Here is an 18,263-nt window from a genome sequence, read left to right as displayed (position 1 = left end):
GGGAGGAAGGTTCTGCTGGCCCAGAAGCTGCGATCAGAGGCCTGAGGGCGTGGGTGGCACGGGGCAAGGCTTTGGAACTATAGTCCTCTCCCCTGTCCCCAGGTCCCTGTATGGCTCCCTCCTTCGACATCATCCTGGCCTCAGCTCCAGCCTCTGTCCCTCAAAGGAGACATTCCCTGAATAGCAGAAGCCCCTTCTCCCCCCCACCCACTTCCTCTCTCCCCAGGGACTGGCTCTGATTCCTCAATTCCTTCGTATCACCTTCCTCAATTTGAACGATCAGATTTCTCTATCTCCCTTGTAGATTTCCTGACTCTCCCACTTGAACGTAAATCCAAAGCGGATTTTGCTTACCTCGTTCATCTTTATATCCCTAGATGTGCGTCTGGCACATAATAGTAAAGGTTTATTAACCGAATGCACACATGGGGATAGATCAGAGCTAAGGATTGGAAGTTGGGGACGCATATGGCAGGTGCAGTGGGGGGGGGGGCGCTGGGAATGGGTTGGGGGTTGGGTGGGGTTAGATGCAGGCTTTGGATTACTTGTAAGGCTGGGTTTCAGGTTCAGGTGCTCTTCTGGGCGCTCAGGCATAGTGTCGCAGGTGTTAGGCCTGGAACAAGGGATCACTTGCCTAGGCAAAGTTGGGGTTGGTGTGGGATTAGGGTCGGGGCTGGGTTCAGGGATCCCTGCTTCTCCCCCAGCCCCAGCAAGGGCTCTATAGACACCTATGCTGGAAGAAGTGGGTCAGGGGTTAAGATTCCAAGATCTGAAGGTCTCAGTTCAAGGACTGGATTTGCCAGACAATGGGCCCTGGGGAAGGAGCCAGGTTGAGTGGCCCAGATTGGGGGGTTGGGGGGGGAGAGGCTTTGTCCTCACCAGGTCCGTGTGGACCCGTGGAAATCAGAAGGCAGCGACTAGATCTGGCTGGAACCAAATGACCTTTCGTGGGCGGTGACAGCTGTCAGATCCCCCCTCTTTTTTTAACTCAATATTTTATTGAGATATAATTCAGCAGCACCTGGGTGGCTCAGTCGGTTGAGGGTCCGACTCTTGATTTCAGCTCAGATCACGATCTCAGGGTTTGTGAGATTGAGCCCCGCGTTGGGCTCCTTGTTGTCAGCTGGGAACTTGCTTGGGATTCTCTCTCTCTCTCCCTCTTTCTCTGACCCTCCCCCACTTATGCGCGCGCGCGCGCGCGCACACACACACACACACTCTCTCTCAAAATAAACTTTAAAAAATTGTTTTAAAAAGAGGTACAATTCATATGCCATAAAATTCACCCTTTCAAAGTGCCCAATTCAATGCTCTCAGTGTATTCACAAGGATGCAGCAACTGTCACCCTATCTAATTCCAGAACATTTTCATCACCTCACAAAGAAACCCATAGCCCTTTAGCAGCCCCCCTTCCCCCATTCCCCTCTGCTCTCAGCCGCATGGGTTTCCCTATTCTGGACATTCCATATAAAAGGAATCACAGTAAGTGGTCCCTTGTGTCGGCCTACTTTCGCTAAGCATACTGTTTTTAAGGTTCATCATTTTGTAGCCTCCCCCCTTCATTTAGCCTCAGTCCCCTCATTTGGGAAATGGGGTGGGGACAGTACTGGGGTGAGGGGGGCGGAGCCAGGGTGAGGCCTGAGGTGTGGCGGGCAGGTGCGTGTAGGGAGGTGATCTGCTGCCCCCGCGTGGTGCATTGGAGAACTGCGGCTCTCCGCGCTAAGCCTAGGAAGGAGTGACTCAGCTCCCCCAACCCGTCCCCGAGACCCCACCCCACACCCTGCAGAGCCCTTGGGATCTCAAAACTTCTGGAACACCATCCTGAACTCCTCCTTCTCTGCACCCCACCATTCCTGAGACTCCTTGGGCCCCATTTGCTGAGTAACAATGGTAATGTCACCCGCTTACGAAGTTCTAATATGTTCCCATGTGAAGCATTTACATATGTAGTCATTACATACATAGTCTCTTACCGCAGACTGAGGTTGCTACTATTATGGTCCCGGGACAGGAAGCCCATAGTGCTTAAGAGCCCAAGTTTCAGAGTTTGGAAGCACTTGGGTTCAAATCTCAAGCCTGCCTCTCACCAGCCACGTTAACCTTCAGCATGTGTACGTGGGGCTGAGAATGACGGTCCAAACTCACAAGGTGGCAGAAAGAATAAAGTGCTCAGAGCCGGGCACAGAGGAAGCTTCTGTGAGTTTATGTTGCTGATAGTATCAACCGGTGACACGCTGATGAATGTTTGACAACCTGCTCTCTGGGGGTTGGGGGGGTGGGGAGCCTTGATTTGAGGCGTTTGCCATCTTCCATGGTGTCAATCGTTCCACCAGGGCTAATTCAAGTTACCAAGCTTGGACTCAGTGATGTGAAGCCACAGTGATGTCAGTGAAAGCATTTTGGGGGGAAGAGATGCACAGAAGCTCATTACACAGTTGTTTCACTATGAAGGCACAACAGATGTAAATCACCACAGGATCACAGATAATAGCAAAACGTAGTAAAATAATTAGGTCGTGATGAGCATTTGTTACCTTTGTTTTAAGTGTAATTTATTTAATTACGTGTTTGCATACTTTAATTTTTTATAATGGCTGTCTTAACCGGTTCCAAAATTCCTGAGCCTTTAACAGGCAGCTCGCTCGAGCTGACTCCCAACACACTGGTGTGAGCATCACACCCATCTTTTAGAAAGGCAAACTGAGGCTCAAGAAGATGGTCAGACAGGGGCAGGGCATGGACCTGATCCAAGGGTTGTGGGATTTGGGGGGGGGGGGGCAGGACTGTGCAATGCCCCTCTTTCTTTCAGGCCACCCTAGTCTAGAGGGGATGGGTGGTCCCCACTGCAGAAGAACCTCAGGGAAGCCCTTGCCCTCCTCTGGTTTCAGCTTGCCCATCCCGACAGCAGCTGCACCCGGCAGGTGCATACCTACACAGGGCTCTCTGGCACCTGCTTCAGCCCTGCCAGGAAGGCAACATGTAGATCCTTGCTCTCGCTTTGTAGATTGGGGAACTGAGGCCAAGGAGGGGCCTGCCTTGAGTCACAGAGCTATACGGAGAAATCCTCAGACCCCAGCTGGGGTGCACAGGAGAGGGGCCTGCAGCCACAAGCCTGGGCTCTGGAGTTTTCTGGGAGGTGGGAGGCGGCATTGCTAGAGATCGTGGTCAGCCCTGGGCAGCGGCTCTGCCTAGCACACTACGCCCCCAGCGCCCTCAGCTCTGTTCCCAAGAACTTCCTGGGCCCCTCGACTGAGCAGAGGATGGGCTGGGAGGGAGAATGTGGACAGCGCCGCCGTCTGTCTGGTTCGTGTCTCTCCGGGCTTCTCTGCCTCGGTCTGTCTTGTCTTTTTATCTCCGCGCTCTTCACAGGTCTCTGCGTCTCTGTGTGTTATCTCTTTGTCTCCTTTTGCCTCTCCCCCCGTCCCCGTGTGGGGGTCTTCTCAGTCTTTGTCGCTCTCTGTGTCTCTGTCCTCTCTGTATCTCTGTCTCTGTGTGTCTCTCTTTCCCTATGTTTCTCCCTCCTTTATTTATTTATTTATTTATTTATTTAGTCGCTCGGGTCTTTTGGCTCCCTTTACATCTCTTTGTATGTCTGCGTGTCTCCCTGCTTCTGTCTCTCTATCCTTGCGTCTCTTTGTCTCTCTATCTCTGCATCTCTCTATCTTTCTCTGCGTCTCTGGCGCTCTGCCTAGGCGTTTCTCTCCCCTTCTCTTCCGGTGAGTCTCCGCTCTCCTGTGAGAACACGCTCCCCTACCGACGCGCCCAGACCTGCCTCCGCCCCCGGAGCCCCCGGCTAGCCCGGGCCTGCGCCTTTAAGGGCCGGCGGCAGAGGGCGGGGTCTCCGCGGCCCCGCCCTGCCCGCCCCTCCCCCTGACGTCCCTTCCTCCCCGGCCCCTCCACCGCCTCCCTCCGCCGCCGCCCGGGCCGGCTCCGCGCCCCCTCCCCGGCCCCCGCCCGCCCGTCTGCCCGCCGCCCCCATGGCGCCCCGGGCCGCCACTGCGCGGGGCCACTAGGACCCTCGGCGTCCCCTTCCCTTCCCCGCCCTGCCCCCTCTCCCGCGGCGCGAACCCGGGTGTCCACGGCACCCAGCTTTTGAGCTCGCGTCCCCAGGCCAGCGGGGGGGGAGGGGAAGAGAGGGGACCCCGGGACCCCCGCCCCCCCCCACCCGGCCGCCCAGTCTCCCGGGACCCGGAGAAAATGTCTTCGCGGACGGCGCTGGCCCCGGGCAACGATCGGAACTCGGACACGGTGAGTGGGGCCCGGCCCCTTGGGGAGCGCCGGTCGGGTTCAGCCGCCGAGCCCCTCGTCCTGGTGTGCCCCGCGCCGCGCGAGCCCCTACCTTCGTTCCCCCGGCTCGGCCCAGCGTGCCACCTCCCGACCCCGGCCCGGACTTCCAGGCCTCTCGACCCTCCCCCACTCCAGCCCAGCCCGACCCCTGCGGGCGCCCCTCTCCCGGGACCCCTCTCTTGTCCCTCTGCAGACCGCTTCCGCTCGGGTCTCTCCCCTCCAGGAAGCCCCCTCCCCTGCCTTCCAGGAGCCCCTCCCTTCTCCGCGTGTTCTTAAGCCCCTTCCCCTCCTGGCTGCCTGCATCCGACAACTCGCCCCCTCCAGGATTTGCAGGGCTCCTGACCCCAAGGCCCGGCCCTGGCCCTCTCCCAGGAAGGCCCGGCCCAGTCCCGCCTCTGGCTCTGGCCTTCCCCATCTGGATGTGGGTGCCGGGCTCCCCAGGAACCCCCCTTCTCTCATTCTCAGCCCTCCGCCCCTCTGGATCCTCCCGGATCCTGTGGGCACCCCCTCACAGGAAGCCGGTTTCCACCTTTCCTGGGCCCAGGGCCCTTTCTAGCTTGTTCAAGGTCTCTCCACTCCCAGGCCTGGTCCCTATCTTCCAAGCAGCCCTGTCCCTGGATTCCCAGTACCCCGGCTCTCCCCCAGCACCCCCCTCCCCTGGACCCTCTCTGGTGTCTTCTCCCAGGCAGCCTTGGCATCCAACTTCCAGGCCCCTAGCCTAGTCTGACTATTTCTAGGCCCTGGGCTAGTCTGACTCCAGGCCTCATCCTGCCTGTATCAACTCCTCAGCTCCCGGCAAGCCCCCTCCCCAAACCCCCAGGACCCCCTTGACCCCCTCCGAGGCCAGGAGCTTCCTCACAGGACAGCACTCCTTCCACTGATCTCTAGGTCCCCCCATCTCTTCTGCCCCAGGGCCTCCCTCTTCCTTGTGTGTGTGTGTCGGGGGGGGGGGGGGGGGTCTGGCCTCCCAGGGAAGCCCCCTCCTCAACTTTGGAGGCCTCCCCCAGCCCACAAGGCTTGGCCCAGATCCTTCTTCCAGAAGACTCCTGGACTCAAAGCGTCTGGTCTGGTCTTAGCTGTAAGACCTCGGCTGTTAAGACCTTAGCTCTTCTCTTGGAGGTCTGTCTGTTGGAAACCTCCTCCCCAAGTTTCTAGGCCCTTTTGACCCCCTCCAAGTCTCAGGCTTTCTTCTCCTTGTCCTCTGGGACTTGCATGCCCCGAGACCTTTCTCTGCTTCTGAAGACTGCTCCTAGAAACCCCGCTTCTTTAACTTCTAGGAGTTTCCTTGGCCCCTGACTGCCACTTCCCCATGGCTTTAACCCTTCCCAGGCCCCCTGTCCCTATACCACAGCCCAGAACAATCCTGGGAGACCCCCCCCCCTCCCCATCTCCCTAGTTTCTGATTACTCTCAGCCCTTCTAAAGAGCCTCTCCCACCAACCAATGCCAGACTTATTCCCAGCTGGGGTCTTTGTCCCTTTTCCCTTAGACCTCTGCCAGGTCCCTGCGTGCGTGCACACACACACACACACACACACACACACACACACCCCTGCCTGCCAGCCGCCCAGCCACCCTCACTCCAGATCTCCACCAGAGAGATCTGTCTCTGCCCCTTCCTCTTGCAAAACCCTCCCTGACAGAGATCCCCTCAACACCGTGGTGCCGCAGCCCCCATACAATAGGTCGTACTCTGATTTGGAGTCTCTGATGAGATACCCACCCTTCCCCCCCGCCCCCAAGTCACTCAGGAAGTGCCAGGGAGCCCACAGGCCTGGCCAGCTGGTTTACACTGTGCCCTCAAACTACCGGGTCATCTTCTCCGAGCCTCAGTTTCCTGTTCTGAAAAATGGGGATGCTCAAGTCCCTCAGAGGATTATTCGAGATGCCATGGGTGAAGCCCGGCACATAGGACGCTCTCTACACATGTTCACTGCTATGGTGACTATGGGCATGAGTCAGACGGGCCGTGGAGTCCCAACCTGGGGCTGTCATCAGTTGTCGCGTGCGCTTACAGATCCCCTCCCTGCTCAGGACCTCGGTTTATCTCTAAGTAGGGCTGATGATAGCACCTCCCTGTTAGGGATGTTTTAAGGGGCCGAGAGATGCTGGGAGCAAACCACGCTTGCAGCTGTGGTGTTATTGTTACTTTGATTGTTCAGATAAGCATGGGTTCAAATCTACTTTCTGTCCCTCCCTCGCTGGGTGATCTCAGGCAAGTGACCTCACTTCCGTGAGCCTCGGTCTCCTCATCTGTAAAATGGGGCTCATCCGAACGCGTCCTCCTCTTTTTTCGTCCAGATTTGTGCACGGTGGGCATTTGAAGAGGGCTAATCCCCTTCTGTCCTCTTGTCTCCTCTCCTCCCAACTAGTCTGTAAGTCCTGCTGGTCAGCCCTGGCTGGGGCTCACCTCTCCCTCTGGCATCGGAGGTCGCAGGCTCCTCCCCTGCTTCCGAGTTACCACGACGACAGCCATGTGGGGTCACGCTCCCCCACCCCAAGCCCCAGGCCCCCCCACCGCCCAGCCTCTCTGGAGGTTCCCTAGCAACAGGCCCGGTGTTGGGGCGCCAGCCGGGCGGGAGGGAGGGAGCCGGGCCAGCTGGTGGTGCCGGCCAATTTTAGCTCCCGCCCCCGGCCCCTGGGGGCTTTGTCACCTACTGCCCCAGCTGCCCCTTGCAGGGGTCCCTCCAGCATGCTGCCTTCAGTGGGGTGCCAGCCCACCCCCAGTTGGCTCCCCTGGTGCCACCTAATGGGGATTCTTCTTCTCCAAGCCCTTATCTCTGTGGGGATCAGGGGCCTCATCAGCCAGGATCTCCACCTCCCTTCCCACCCTCCCTCCCCTGGGAGGAGACCTGGGGTTGTGAGCCGACCAGGGGCAGGAGGTAGGAAAGAGCTGGGCACTCAGGAGCCAGCAGGCCTGGGATCGAATCCCCGCCACTCTGCTTCGGTGCCCTGTGACCTTGGCCAAGGGACTTACCCTGCCTCAGCCTTGGGGTCCCTGTCTGGAGAATGTGGATCGTGACTGGTCGCACAGGGGAGGCCCAGGTGAGGACACAGCGGCCGGCCGGCCGGCCGGTGTGTGGCTGGGGCTGCAGCAGTGGTGGTCGTCCTTCAGCCCCTTGTGGGGACCATTGTCTTTCCTGCCTCTTGCGAGTGAATCGAGTGACCTTGACAAGGCACCTCTCTCCCCAAGCCTCAGTTTCTTGTCTGGAATATGAGGATGTAGGTCCTGCGGTCACCGGGCTAGCGTGGGAATTGAATGCAGACGAGGTGCCTCCTGGTCCGGGCCGTGGCCCGTATAAAAGCTGCTTAATAAAAATGATGTGGGAGTGTGAGTCCGTGCGCTGGGCGACGGTGAAGGCCGTCAGCTCTGGGGTAAACGTTGTCCAGCTCTGGGCCTCAGTTTCCCTGCCTTAAAAACGGGGATGAGGACACATTAATGGCCAGTGCTCATTAAATCGCGGTCATCATCGCTTAGTTAAGTAGCCACGCGGATTCCCTGCGGCAAGCCCTCGTCCTTGGCCTTCTCTCTTCCTCAGCTCCCTTTGTCCACCTGCTTCCCACCCCCGCCCTGGGAAGGGCACGGGGGCAGCACAGGGTCTGAGCAGAGCCGCCTTGGCTCGGGCCTCTGGCTGCCTCGTCGCCTGCACCCTGGGCCCCAGCGCTGAAAGGGAGGCACAGTCCCTGGGGCTGACAATCAGGACAGGGCAGCCCGGAGAAGGCAGTGACCTGCGGGGGAGAGGCCCAGGAGGGACAGGACGGCAGGAACAGAACATCGGGGCCAGATGGGAGGGCTGGCGTGGGAGACCGCCGGTCAGGGCGTGGATGGAGCCACAGAGGTTCCCAGGGCGGTGGGGGGTGGGGGGAGCGACGGTTGGGGGTGGGGGGGAAGCAACAACGTTTTCCACGGAAGGAAGGTGACCGTGCAGGGCTAGCCCGTCAGGGCAGAATGAAGGACTGTTGGTCACAGTGTTTGAAGTCGGATTTGGGGCAAATAGGGAGTGGAAGAAAATGTTAGGGCCAGTAAACTGGGAATAAAATGTTGTTCGTGGGCTTCAGAGCAGAGCTGCGGGGCTTGACAGGGAGGTGATGGGTGACCTGGGACGTCAAGAGCAGTGAGAGAGACCTGGGGCCCGGTGTGGCCGCCAGATTGAGGACCCGGACTGGGGTTGAGGGCCGCAGCATTTCGAAGAAAATACTATGTGGCCTCAGCAGCTAGAAAAGGAAGTTGGGGGTAGGCCGCAGGGAGGGGTGAGGAGGAGGCCTGATGTCGGGGACCCCCGGCTGCTGCAGAGTTGGGGCGCGTTTATGTTCTTGGAGGCGTCTGTTTGTAGAGGCGGTGGGGGCGGGGGGACCCAAAGGCATCGTGCTTCTCTCGGGCCTGGGTTTGAGAAGGACCACGAAGGGGCCGGTGGCCAAGGCTGGCATCGACCGCCCCGGCCCACAGGTGCCATTGACGGTGGGATCGGGCAGGCGCTGCCCCACCGCTCACACTCTGTCTCCGCTGTCCAGCATGGCACCTTGGGCAGTGGCCGCTCCTCGGACAAGGGACCATCCTGGTCCAGCCGCTCCCTGGGTGCCCGCTGCCGGAACTCTATCGCCTCCTGTCCCGAGGAGCAGCCCCACGTGGGCAACTACCGCCTGCTGAGGACCATCGGGAAGGGCAACTTCGCCAAAGTCAAGCTGGCCCGGCACATCCTCACTGGCCGAGAGGTGAGTGGGGGGATGGGTGGGGCTCAGGGCCCAACCCTGCAGCACCCGCGTGCGTTGTGGGAGGTGGGGCGAGGTCAGACTTGGCCCTCACTCTGCTTTGTGACCTCAGGTACATCCCTGGACTCTCTCCAGGGCAGGTCAGGACATCTCAGATTTTTCTAGAACAGTCCAAGTAGAACTGGGCTACCGTGGGAATTAAATGTACCTGAGGTCCTTATTAGCCCAGGACTTAGCCCACAGTAAATGCTGTTTAGTAAAAATGATGTGGGCGGGGCGCCTGGCCAGCTCAGTCCGGTAGAACATGTGACTCTTGATCTCCGGTCCTGAGTTCAAGCCCCACGTTGGGCCTAGAGTTTACTTTAAAAAAAAAAAAAAAAAAAAAAAGGTGTGGGAGTGTGAGGTGATGAAGATTGTCAACTCCGGAGTAAACGTTGTCCAGCTCTGGGCCTCAGTTTTCCCACCTTAAAACAGGGATGATGATGCATTAATGGCCGGCACTCATTAAATATTGGTCATCATCCCTGGAATTGTTGGGAACTCTCAGATGGCAGGCAGAGAACTGTGTGTCGTAGCTCTAAGAATTCTCACGGCTTCTGTGGCTAAACCTGGACAGCATCCCTGTTTCACTGGTAGACTTTTGTTCCACCGAATCTCGCGGCAATCTTCATGAGAATTCGTGAGAACTTGAATTCTCTCTCTCTCTCTCTTTTTTTAATGTTTATTTTCGAGAGGGAGAGAGAGAGAGAGAGCATGAGTGGAGGCAGGGCAGAGAGAGGGAGACACGGAATCCGAAGCAGGCTCCAGGCTCCGAGCTGTCAGCACAGAGCCCGAAGCAGGACTCGAACCCACGGACCGTGAGATCATGACCTGAGCCGAAGTCGGGTGCTTAACTGACCGAGCCACCCAGGTGCCCCTTGAATTCTCAGTTAGGCACAGTCTGAGTCTCCCCACCTCCCCTCCAAGAGTGGGCATGTCTTGGGAGTATGGCAACATTATTGCAGAAGGGCCCACGCAGACCTTGTAATCTGGATATGAAGCCTCTCACTCACTCTTGGGAGGAGGGTATGACTCTTCTGTACCTCCTTTAATTTTAGAGAACATGGCTGGAGCGATTTCTCCTGCCTCGGATGAACTCTCTTCCTGCCCCCACGCCATCTACTCCAGACACACAAAAGATACCAGGCCCCAATGGTTTTATGGGCACATTCTACCAAACACTCCAATTTTATGCCAATACTTCCAGAGACCGAGGAAAGAAATGCCGCTGCCCAGCTGATTTTAAGTGCTAGCTGGACAGTGACCAAAATGTCAGAACCGGCTCTGAACACCATGATGGGCCGGCCTTACACGCGAACATCGATACAAAAATCTTAAACAAAATCGGAGCGGATAGACGCGGGCACATCCGTTAAAGAAGGCTGTGTGATGACAAAGCTCGGTTCGTCCCAGGAATACACAGTTCTTTTCAAATTGACAATTTATTCATGTACTTCGCCACATTCACAGACTTGAGGAGAGAGACCATATGATCCTCTCGATACTGGCATGAAAAGTGCGTGACAAAATTAAAAACCCGTTTTTGAGGATGTGAGGAAAGCTAACGGACCCTCTCCCGCATGAGGAACGTGTTGTTCCCCTCGTGTGGATCTTGAACATGATTCCAGGGGCTTCTCAGAGGACCAGCTTCTAAGGAAACGGGATCTCCCGGGGGAAGGGTTCTGTAATCCAGGATATCTGGAGGTGGCCAGGCCCCAAAACCCTTCAGGGAAACGAGGCACCTAGAGCTGAGTTTGGCCCCTTGCTACTGAAAAACTTACGGTGCTCTGCCCCAAAGTGCAATTCAAAATAAAAACTCAACCACACTGCAAGATAAATATAAGGAGAGTTTCATAACTTTCTGATTCTTCCTCCGTGGTGACTGCCTCAAAGCTCTTTTAGAACAAGGGGTGCTGGGGCGCTTGGCTGGCTCAGTTAGGAGAGCGTGCGACTCTTGACTTCAGGGTCTTAAGTTCAAATCCCACGTTGGGCGTGGAGCCTACTTAAAGAAATGAAGGGGGCACCTGGGTGGCTTAGTCCGTTAAGCGTCTGACTTCAGCTCAGGTCATGGGTCTCACGGTTTGTGGGTTCGAGCCCCGCATTGGGCTCTGTGCTGGCAGCTCAGAGCCCGGAGCCTGCTTCGAATTCTGTGTCTCCCTCTCTCTCTGCCCCTCCCCACTCATGGTCTGTCTCTCAAAAATAAATAAACGTTAAAAAAATTTTTTTTTTAAATTAAGAAAAGCCAAACACAAAAAAGTAGGGGCGCCTGGCTGGCTCAGTCAGAGGAGCGTGAGGCTCTTGATCTTGGGGTCGTGAGTTCAAGCCCCACGTTGGGTGTAGATGTTACTTTAAAAAAAACACAAAAAAGCCCTTGCGTGATCTGAGCTGGGGTAGCCTTTCCCAGCTCAAGAGCCCTCGGCACTTTGATCTTTTCCCCCTTCCTTCCACCTCCAGGTCGCCATCAAGATCATCGACAAAACCCAGCTGAACCCCAGCAGCCTGCAGAAAGTGAGGCCCAGGGAGAGGGAGCAGGGGGGGGGACAGGTCGGGAAGACAGTCTTTGAAACCACCCACCATCATCTTTCTCTTTCTTCTGTTTTGGCCGTGTCCAGCTGTTCCGGGAAGTCCGCATCATGAAGGGCCTAAACCACCCCAACATCGGTGAGGAGGGGAAGAGGATGGGCTCAGAGGCTACGAGCTGGGGGCACTTGGCAGAGGAGTCAGGGGACAGAAGAACCGGCAGCTCTAACAGTTAGAAAGACCTGTTTGCTCTTGGCAGTACTGCTGCTCGCTGGCTGGGTGACCTTGGGCAAGTCATTTCACCTCCCTGAGCCTCAGTTTCCTCCTCTGGAGTGGGGCTGATAAGGGACCTACTTCAAGGTCATTGTGAGGATTGGATAAGATCGAGCATTCGAAACCCTTCCTTCAAAGCTGCGCTGTGGGAGCTGGTCTGATTATCGGTAGCAGCCGCTGTCATTGTCATCGTTAGGCAGAGGGGGGAGGGGGGTCTTGACCTAGAGAAGCAGGATTTGGCCTGGCCTGGATGGGGCCACAGCATTTATTCATCCATTTGTTTTTTCACTGGAGAGTGTTTATTGAGTGGCTGCATTATGCTAGGGGCTGGGGACATCAGGCATAGGCAGTGAAGAAAACCAACACACACCTTGGCCTCACACAGCCCGCTTTCTTGCAAGAAAGTAGGAAAGGTGGTGAAGTAGGGCTGAGGAGTTTGGAAAACGTTGCCATCAGTAGGGAGCCATTGAGTGTTCGTGAGTGAGGGGGTTCTGGTTAGCACACGCATAGTTAGAAATGTGGGTGGAGTTGGGGGGAGTGCGTCTCTTCCCGAATAACCCCCTCCCTCCCCGGTCATTGCAGTGAAGCTCTTCGAGGTGATCGAGACGGAGAAAACTCTGTACTTGGTGATGGAATACGCAAGTGCCGGTGAGGCCTCCCTCCCCGCCCTGCCCACCGCGCCCCGCACGCCCCTCGCTGACCCCACTTTGGCCTCTGCCCTGCAGGAGAAGTGTTTGACTACCTCGTGTCACACGGCCGCATGAAGGAGAAGGAAGCTCGAGCCAAGTTCCGACAGGTGGGGGGGCGGGGGGGGTCACAGCTGCTGGCTGGGCTGGACGCAGTGCCTCGGTCCCCAGGGAGGAGGGACGGGGCGCTCCGCGTGGGTCTGGGCTGTCCGCTGGCCCCGGGGGGCTTCGGCCTGGGTGGGAGTGAGGGTGGCCCGCTGGGTGCCCACGAGCGTGCAAATGCCCAGGTGTGAGGATAGCCTGATGGCAGGCGTGCGGGTGTGTGGGTAAAAGGACACGCTGAGGGGTGTCTGGCCAACAGGGGTGAGGGGTGGAGCGCGGGTGGTGTTGGCCCGGGGCTGTGCTGCGTGTGCTGGGGCCGAGTGTTTCTCTGCAGGTACGCAGCGTTCTTATGTGTGTTTCCGGAAAGCCGGGAGGGGACTCGTGGTGTCCCGGTTCTGGCGCCCCTGCCGGGAGGGTGTCTGGGGTCTGAGGCCGTCTGGGGGGTCTGAGTGGAGGCCTGCAGCCGCGGGTCCCAGGGGCGTTCCCTGCTGTGACCGAATCGGAGCGTGAGGCCCCAGCATCTCGGCCTGTGCCTCGAGGAGGCCTGGGGTCCTGGGTCTCGGTTGTGAGTAGGGGTCTGAGAGAGGCCGCGGGGTTCGGGGTCTCGAGGGACTGACCCTCCCTGCTCTCCCCTCCAGATCGTGTCGGCTGTGCACTACTGTCACCAGAAAAACATTGTACACAGGGACCTGAAGGTGAGCCCCCCACCCCCGCACAAGCTCCCCATCTCGGCCCACAGGCCCCCCCCCCCCCCACACACACATGCGTATTTGTCCCCGGTCCTGCCTTCAGTCGCCCTGGGGTTCTCCAGTAGCCTCCGCATTCCCCCCTCTTCTCTCGTGCTCCTCCCTCAGCATCCAGGGCTCCTTGACTTTTTCCCAAGCTGTTTCGGCAGAAGAAGGGCCAGCAGATAGGGGAGCAGGTAGGGCGGCGGGGACAGGAAGAGAGAACAAAGGGAAAGAGACAAAATGTCCTGGGGCGCCCCGCACGGTTCTGTGTGTGCCGAACAAGGACACAGGCTGCGATAAAAGTGTTCGCCACCCTCAGAGCCTCTGGAGCCTTGGCATCTCTCAGACTTTAGAACATTCAGGAATCTTCGAGAACTGAGGTTCATAGAGCCCCAGAGTCACAGAGCCTCCGGGTCTCAGAATCACAGGCCTCTCAGAAGTTGAGGAGGACCTTTGAGAGGGAGCCCCTGAGGCAGCCCCGGGCAGGGAAGGGACTCAGCCAGCCTGGACCCCGGCCGCCTGGTCGAGGTGAGCAGGGGCAGCCCCTCGAGCCCTGCCCCCCACCCCGAGACAGCCCCCCACCCTGAGAGAGCCACACTGAGTCAGGGCTTCTTGTCCTAGACCGGAGAGAGAGAAACGTTTGTCCTGCTCAATCAATCGAGTTGTCTTGACTATCGTTTCTTGAGCCACCTACTGTGTGCTAGGCGCTGTGCTTTAAGGAAGGTCTTCTCGAGGTATCTGTAGTGAAGGACCAGGTTTGTTTTAATATTTTCAACTCCCAGTCCATTGTGATGGATACGCTTGTGAAGTACATACCAATAAAGGTGAAAAAAAAAAAAAAGTCCAAAATACAAGACCCAATTTAAAAAAACAACAACTATGATTACATTCAAAAGACATAAAAAATCAACTGTCACGTTGCTGTAGAAGTTTCTAGACGTTCTCTCTGTGGGTACCCGCCCTCTGAGAAAGCCCCTTAGAGGCTTGGGGGTTTGTTTGCCCTGTGCGGGTGCTGGAGATTCCCGTCACCCAGAGGAGGCACGCCCCCTGGTGGAGGGTCCTGGAAGTGGCTGAAAGGGATTTCGGGGATCTGGTTGGTGCACCCAGTGGGGAACCAACCTAAGGGACCAGCCCACATGTGGGGTTGCGGCTGGATTGTGGAGGCTCAAATTCTGGGACCAGAAGTTATCACCCCTGAGCGAGATCGAGAGGCCATTACATTGAGGTTTGGGGACGATCCCTCTGAAGTGTGTGTCTTTGTGGGTTCGCTCCCCCCTGTGGGGTTGGAGGTGGGGGAGGGTGGGTAACCCCGAGGGTGAGGAGGTAGGGAGACCATGAGGAAGCCAGAGGTGCTGGCGGCCTGACTGGGGAAGGGCCGTGGTTGGGAGGGGCCACACGTGGACGAAGGGTGGATCTGTGTGCCCCCAAAGCTTCAAGAGGCAGGGAGCTGGAGCCTCCTTCCAACGCCCAGGCCATGGGGACACCGGTTCTGCCACTTTCTTGCTGTGGGCATGACTTGCGTCCTCCCTAAGCCTCTGCTTCCTCATTCGTGAATGTATTCCTCGTTATACGAACACGTACCACCAAAGGTAGACAGAACCTTGATTTTTTTTTTCATTTTTCATGGGTCTTGAGCAGTCAGTCCTCATGTTTGTTTGTTTGTTTGTTTGTTTTCCTGCTGGGTAAACTAAGGCCCAGAAAGGGGCAGGAGGTTGCCTGAGGACCCCCGGCTCTGCAGACCCCATAGGATAATGCCATAAGGCACTTACTGCATGTGAAAGATTGTTCTAGGCCTTTTAGGACTCACTGAGTCCTCAAACAGCCTGCTGAGACAGAAGCTGTGATTATCCCCCTTCTGCGGATGAGGAAACTGAGGCCCAGGCAAAGCCACTGCCCCAGGTCATGTCCACCTTCTACCCTCTCCCAGGCCGAGAACCTCTTGCTGGATGCCGAGGCCAACATCAAGATCGCCGACTTTGGCTTCAGCAACGAGTTTACCCTGGGCTCAAAGCTGGACACATTCTGTGGGAGCCCCCCGTATGCCGCCCCGGAGCTGTTCCAGGGCAAGAAGTACGACGGGCCAGAGGTGGACATCTGGAGCCTCGGTGTCATCCTGTACACCCTCGTCAGCGGCTCCCTGCCCTTCGACGGGCACAACCTCAAGGTGCTGGGCGGGGCTGGCGTGGAGGTCTTCATCTCCTGGGGAGGGTCTCTCCGGTAGGCCCCCAGCCCCTCCCCCCACACCTCCTCTGGAGAGGGCCAAGGGGCGGGGCTGGCCTGAGGTCACACGGCAAGAAGGTTGGGGGGTGGGCGCGGGTCCAGGCAGGACCCGGGTCCCCACCATGGGTCGTGTGGCCAGCCCCAGCGGACCGTGCTGCGTTGGGGTTCAGGGCATGGGCTTTGCAGCCGGCAGGCTTGAGTTCAAATCTCAGCTCACTCCCTCATTCACTCAGTAAATATTCATTGCCCACCATGGGGGGGGAGGGTCAGGTTGTTTTAGGTTTTACAGATACCGTATGAAGAAAAGAGACAAAAATCTCTGCCTTCATACGTGCTGGGCCATGGGTGAACCTTGAGAAGACAACCAAAGTGGGAAAAGCCAATCACAAAGGCCACCCGTCATATGATTCCATTTCTATGAAGTGTCCAGAACGGGCAAATCCCTAGAGGTGGGAGCAGATGAGTGGGTATCTCAGGCTGGGGGAGTTGGAGAACAGGCTTAACTGACTGGTGATGGCCACACCACTCGGTGAATGTACTCGAAACCTTTGTATAGGGTACCGCAAACAGAAAAATTCCTGCCCCCGGGGGAGGGAGCAGAGCGGGGCCAAAAACAAAATAAATAAGCAAACTGCATAATATTATGTCAATGTCGAATGCTGACCAGTGCTGGGGGGGAGGGGGTGCGTGGAGGGGTGGGAAGTATGTGGTGAGCGGCAGGATGGTGTGAGGTTTTCTTCTCTGACCTTTTGGGTTTTTTTTTTTTAATGTTTTATTTTTGAGAGAGAGTGTGTGAACAGGGGAGGGGGAGAGAGAGAGGGACAGAGGATCTAAAGCGGGCCCTGCCCTGGCCTGATGCGGGACTCGAACTCACGAACCGTGAGATCATGACCTGAGCCGAAATCAGGAGTCAGACGCTTAACCCCCGAGCCACCCAGGTGCCCTCCGTTCTTTGACCTTTTTATTCTGAAACGTGGCCAGTCTGTGGAGAAGTCGCAGGACTGGGACAGAGAACACATAGGACCTTTCAGGACATGCTCCGGCCACGTTTTCCATCAGTCTGTACGGGCACACGCCGTTGCCTCTGCCGTTACTGATGGAACGTTTGGGGGTCGGCCGCAGACACGATGCGCCTCTGTCCCTGCGGGGGACACACAGCAGGTATCTCCTGAGACTGGACGTTTTCCTGTCTACAGTCACACTCGGGAAAATCCAGCCAGGGTGCAGTCCTGGCCTGCAACCCACGACCATCCTCCGATGTCCCCAGTCGTCCTGAGAATGTCCTCGTAGCTGTTTTTCTCCCGCACCGGCACTCGGGCTCCCGAGTCGTCTGCAGCTGACCTGTATCTTTCATCTCCTGCCATGTGGAGCAGCAATTCTGTCCCGCGTGGCATGGCTTTGTGGCCATCAGGCCACTCGTGCCACGGGGCCCCCCTCGGTTTGGGGGGACCCGCGTCTCCTCGCGATGGGGTCCCAGGGGTGCGTTTTGGGGCAGGAATTCCACAGCCGGGATGCTCGGTCCTGCTCGAGGTGGCCCGCAAGGAGCGTTCAGAGGTCAGGAAGCCACTACTGGGGACAGGCCACCAGAGCAGGGACCTGAGTGATGAGCAGGAAGGAGCCCCTTCTTCACAGAGGCCTCAGCTGAGGCGCTGACCCCTCTGAGCCTCAGTCTCCCCTCTGTTCGGTGTCCATAAGGTAACCAGCTATGTAGCAGCGACTCAAGGGCTCTCTAAGATCAGACGTGCGAAGTGCTCACCATCACAGAGTAATCTCTCTGAGCCCCGGGCATCAAGCCAAGAGACTTTTTTAGAAGGCTAGGCCACATCCCACCTGCCCCAGGCCCTTGTCACCTCCTGCTGTCCTGGTTTCCCACCCTCAGCCTTTCTGGGCAAAGGAGACATGCAGCTAGGGACAGGTCCCCGCTCTGTCAATTCCTTGCTAAGCGACCTGGGACATACTCCCTTTCAGAACCTCAGTTTCCCTGTCTGTAAGATGGGGACATTGAGAGTATCCACTGACGGCCAGCCTGGGTGTCTAAAGCCCTCCACCAGGGCCTGGCATCTGGCCAGGGTGTTACACTTGGGAGCTACACTGGTGGTGGCGATGGCGATGGCCCCTTGGCGACTCCTCATTACCACGTGACAGTGGCAGTGTGGTGCGGTGGTCACGTAGCACAGGCTCCGGAGCCAGACTGCCTGGCTTGGAACCCTGGCCCTGCCATTTCCCGGCTGCACACTCCTAGCACCAGTGACTTAACCCCTCTAAGCCTCAGTTTCCTGGTCTGAAAAACGGGCAGCACTGCCCTGCTTCACAGCATCGTTGGGAGCACAGAGGTAACTTGCGTAAAGCACTCAGAACATGGCCCGCGCCCTGCTCGGAAAGCGATACTCATTAGTATTAAATATTCACGACCCTCCGGGCTGTAGTGATCTGGAGACCCAGGAGGCTCCCAGCCCTTTCAGGAGGATGCCCAGGAGGGGAGCTCCCAGCCCAGAGCTCCACCCAGAGATTCCCCCCCCCACCCCCCTACCCAACACCGGTCCCCCCTCCGTTTCCTGTCTCCCCCAGTTCTTCCTCAGGATGGAAGGGGCTGTCCCTGGCCTGCCATGCGGCTGGGAGTTTCTTTTCTCTGTCTTGGCAAGGTCCCTCAAAAAAGGCCCTTAAAAAAGAGAAAAAGGTCTGCCTGTAAATGGGCTCT

The 18,263-nt window shown here is 57.4% G+C and overlaps 1 protein-coding gene across 2 annotated transcripts in view; it reads left to right on the top strand.

Annotated features, from left to right (window-relative positions):
- The first annotated feature begins 3,878 nt into the window (after window positions 1–3,878).
- Window positions 3,879–18,263, top strand: part of MARK4 (microtubule affinity regulating kinase 4) — a 30,195-nt gene continuing 15,810 nt past the window's right edge. Inside the window, exons 1-8 of one of the 2 annotated variants that reach the window (XM_078439680.2) lie at window positions 3,879–4,249; window positions 8,800–9,000; window positions 11,491–11,544; window positions 11,649–11,697; window positions 12,412–12,477; window positions 12,555–12,625; window positions 13,256–13,312; window positions 15,273–15,509. In XM_078439680.2, the coding sequence (XP_078295806.1) occupies window positions 4,199–4,249; window positions 8,800–9,000; window positions 11,491–11,544; window positions 11,649–11,697; window positions 12,412–12,477; window positions 12,555–12,625; window positions 13,256–13,312; window positions 15,273–15,509 (786 nt within the window). In that variant the 5' untranslated portion in view covers window positions 3,879–4,198. The remainder of the gene's footprint in view (window positions 4,250–8,799; window positions 9,001–11,490; window positions 11,545–11,648; window positions 11,698–12,411; window positions 12,478–12,554; window positions 12,626–13,255; window positions 13,313–15,272; window positions 15,510–18,263) is intronic. The other variant, XM_078439681.2, reaches the window with a different exon arrangement.

This window comes from Panthera onca, chromosome E2 (genome assembly GCF_046562875.1).
Source record: "Panthera onca isolate mPanOnc1 chromosome E2, mPanOnc1 haplotype 2, whole genome shotgun sequence".
NCBI lineage: Eukaryota > Metazoa > Chordata > Mammalia > Carnivora > Felidae > Panthera > Panthera onca.
The sequence above is the reverse complement of the archived record's forward strand: the minus strand, read 5'-3'. Positions and strand labels throughout refer to the sequence as shown.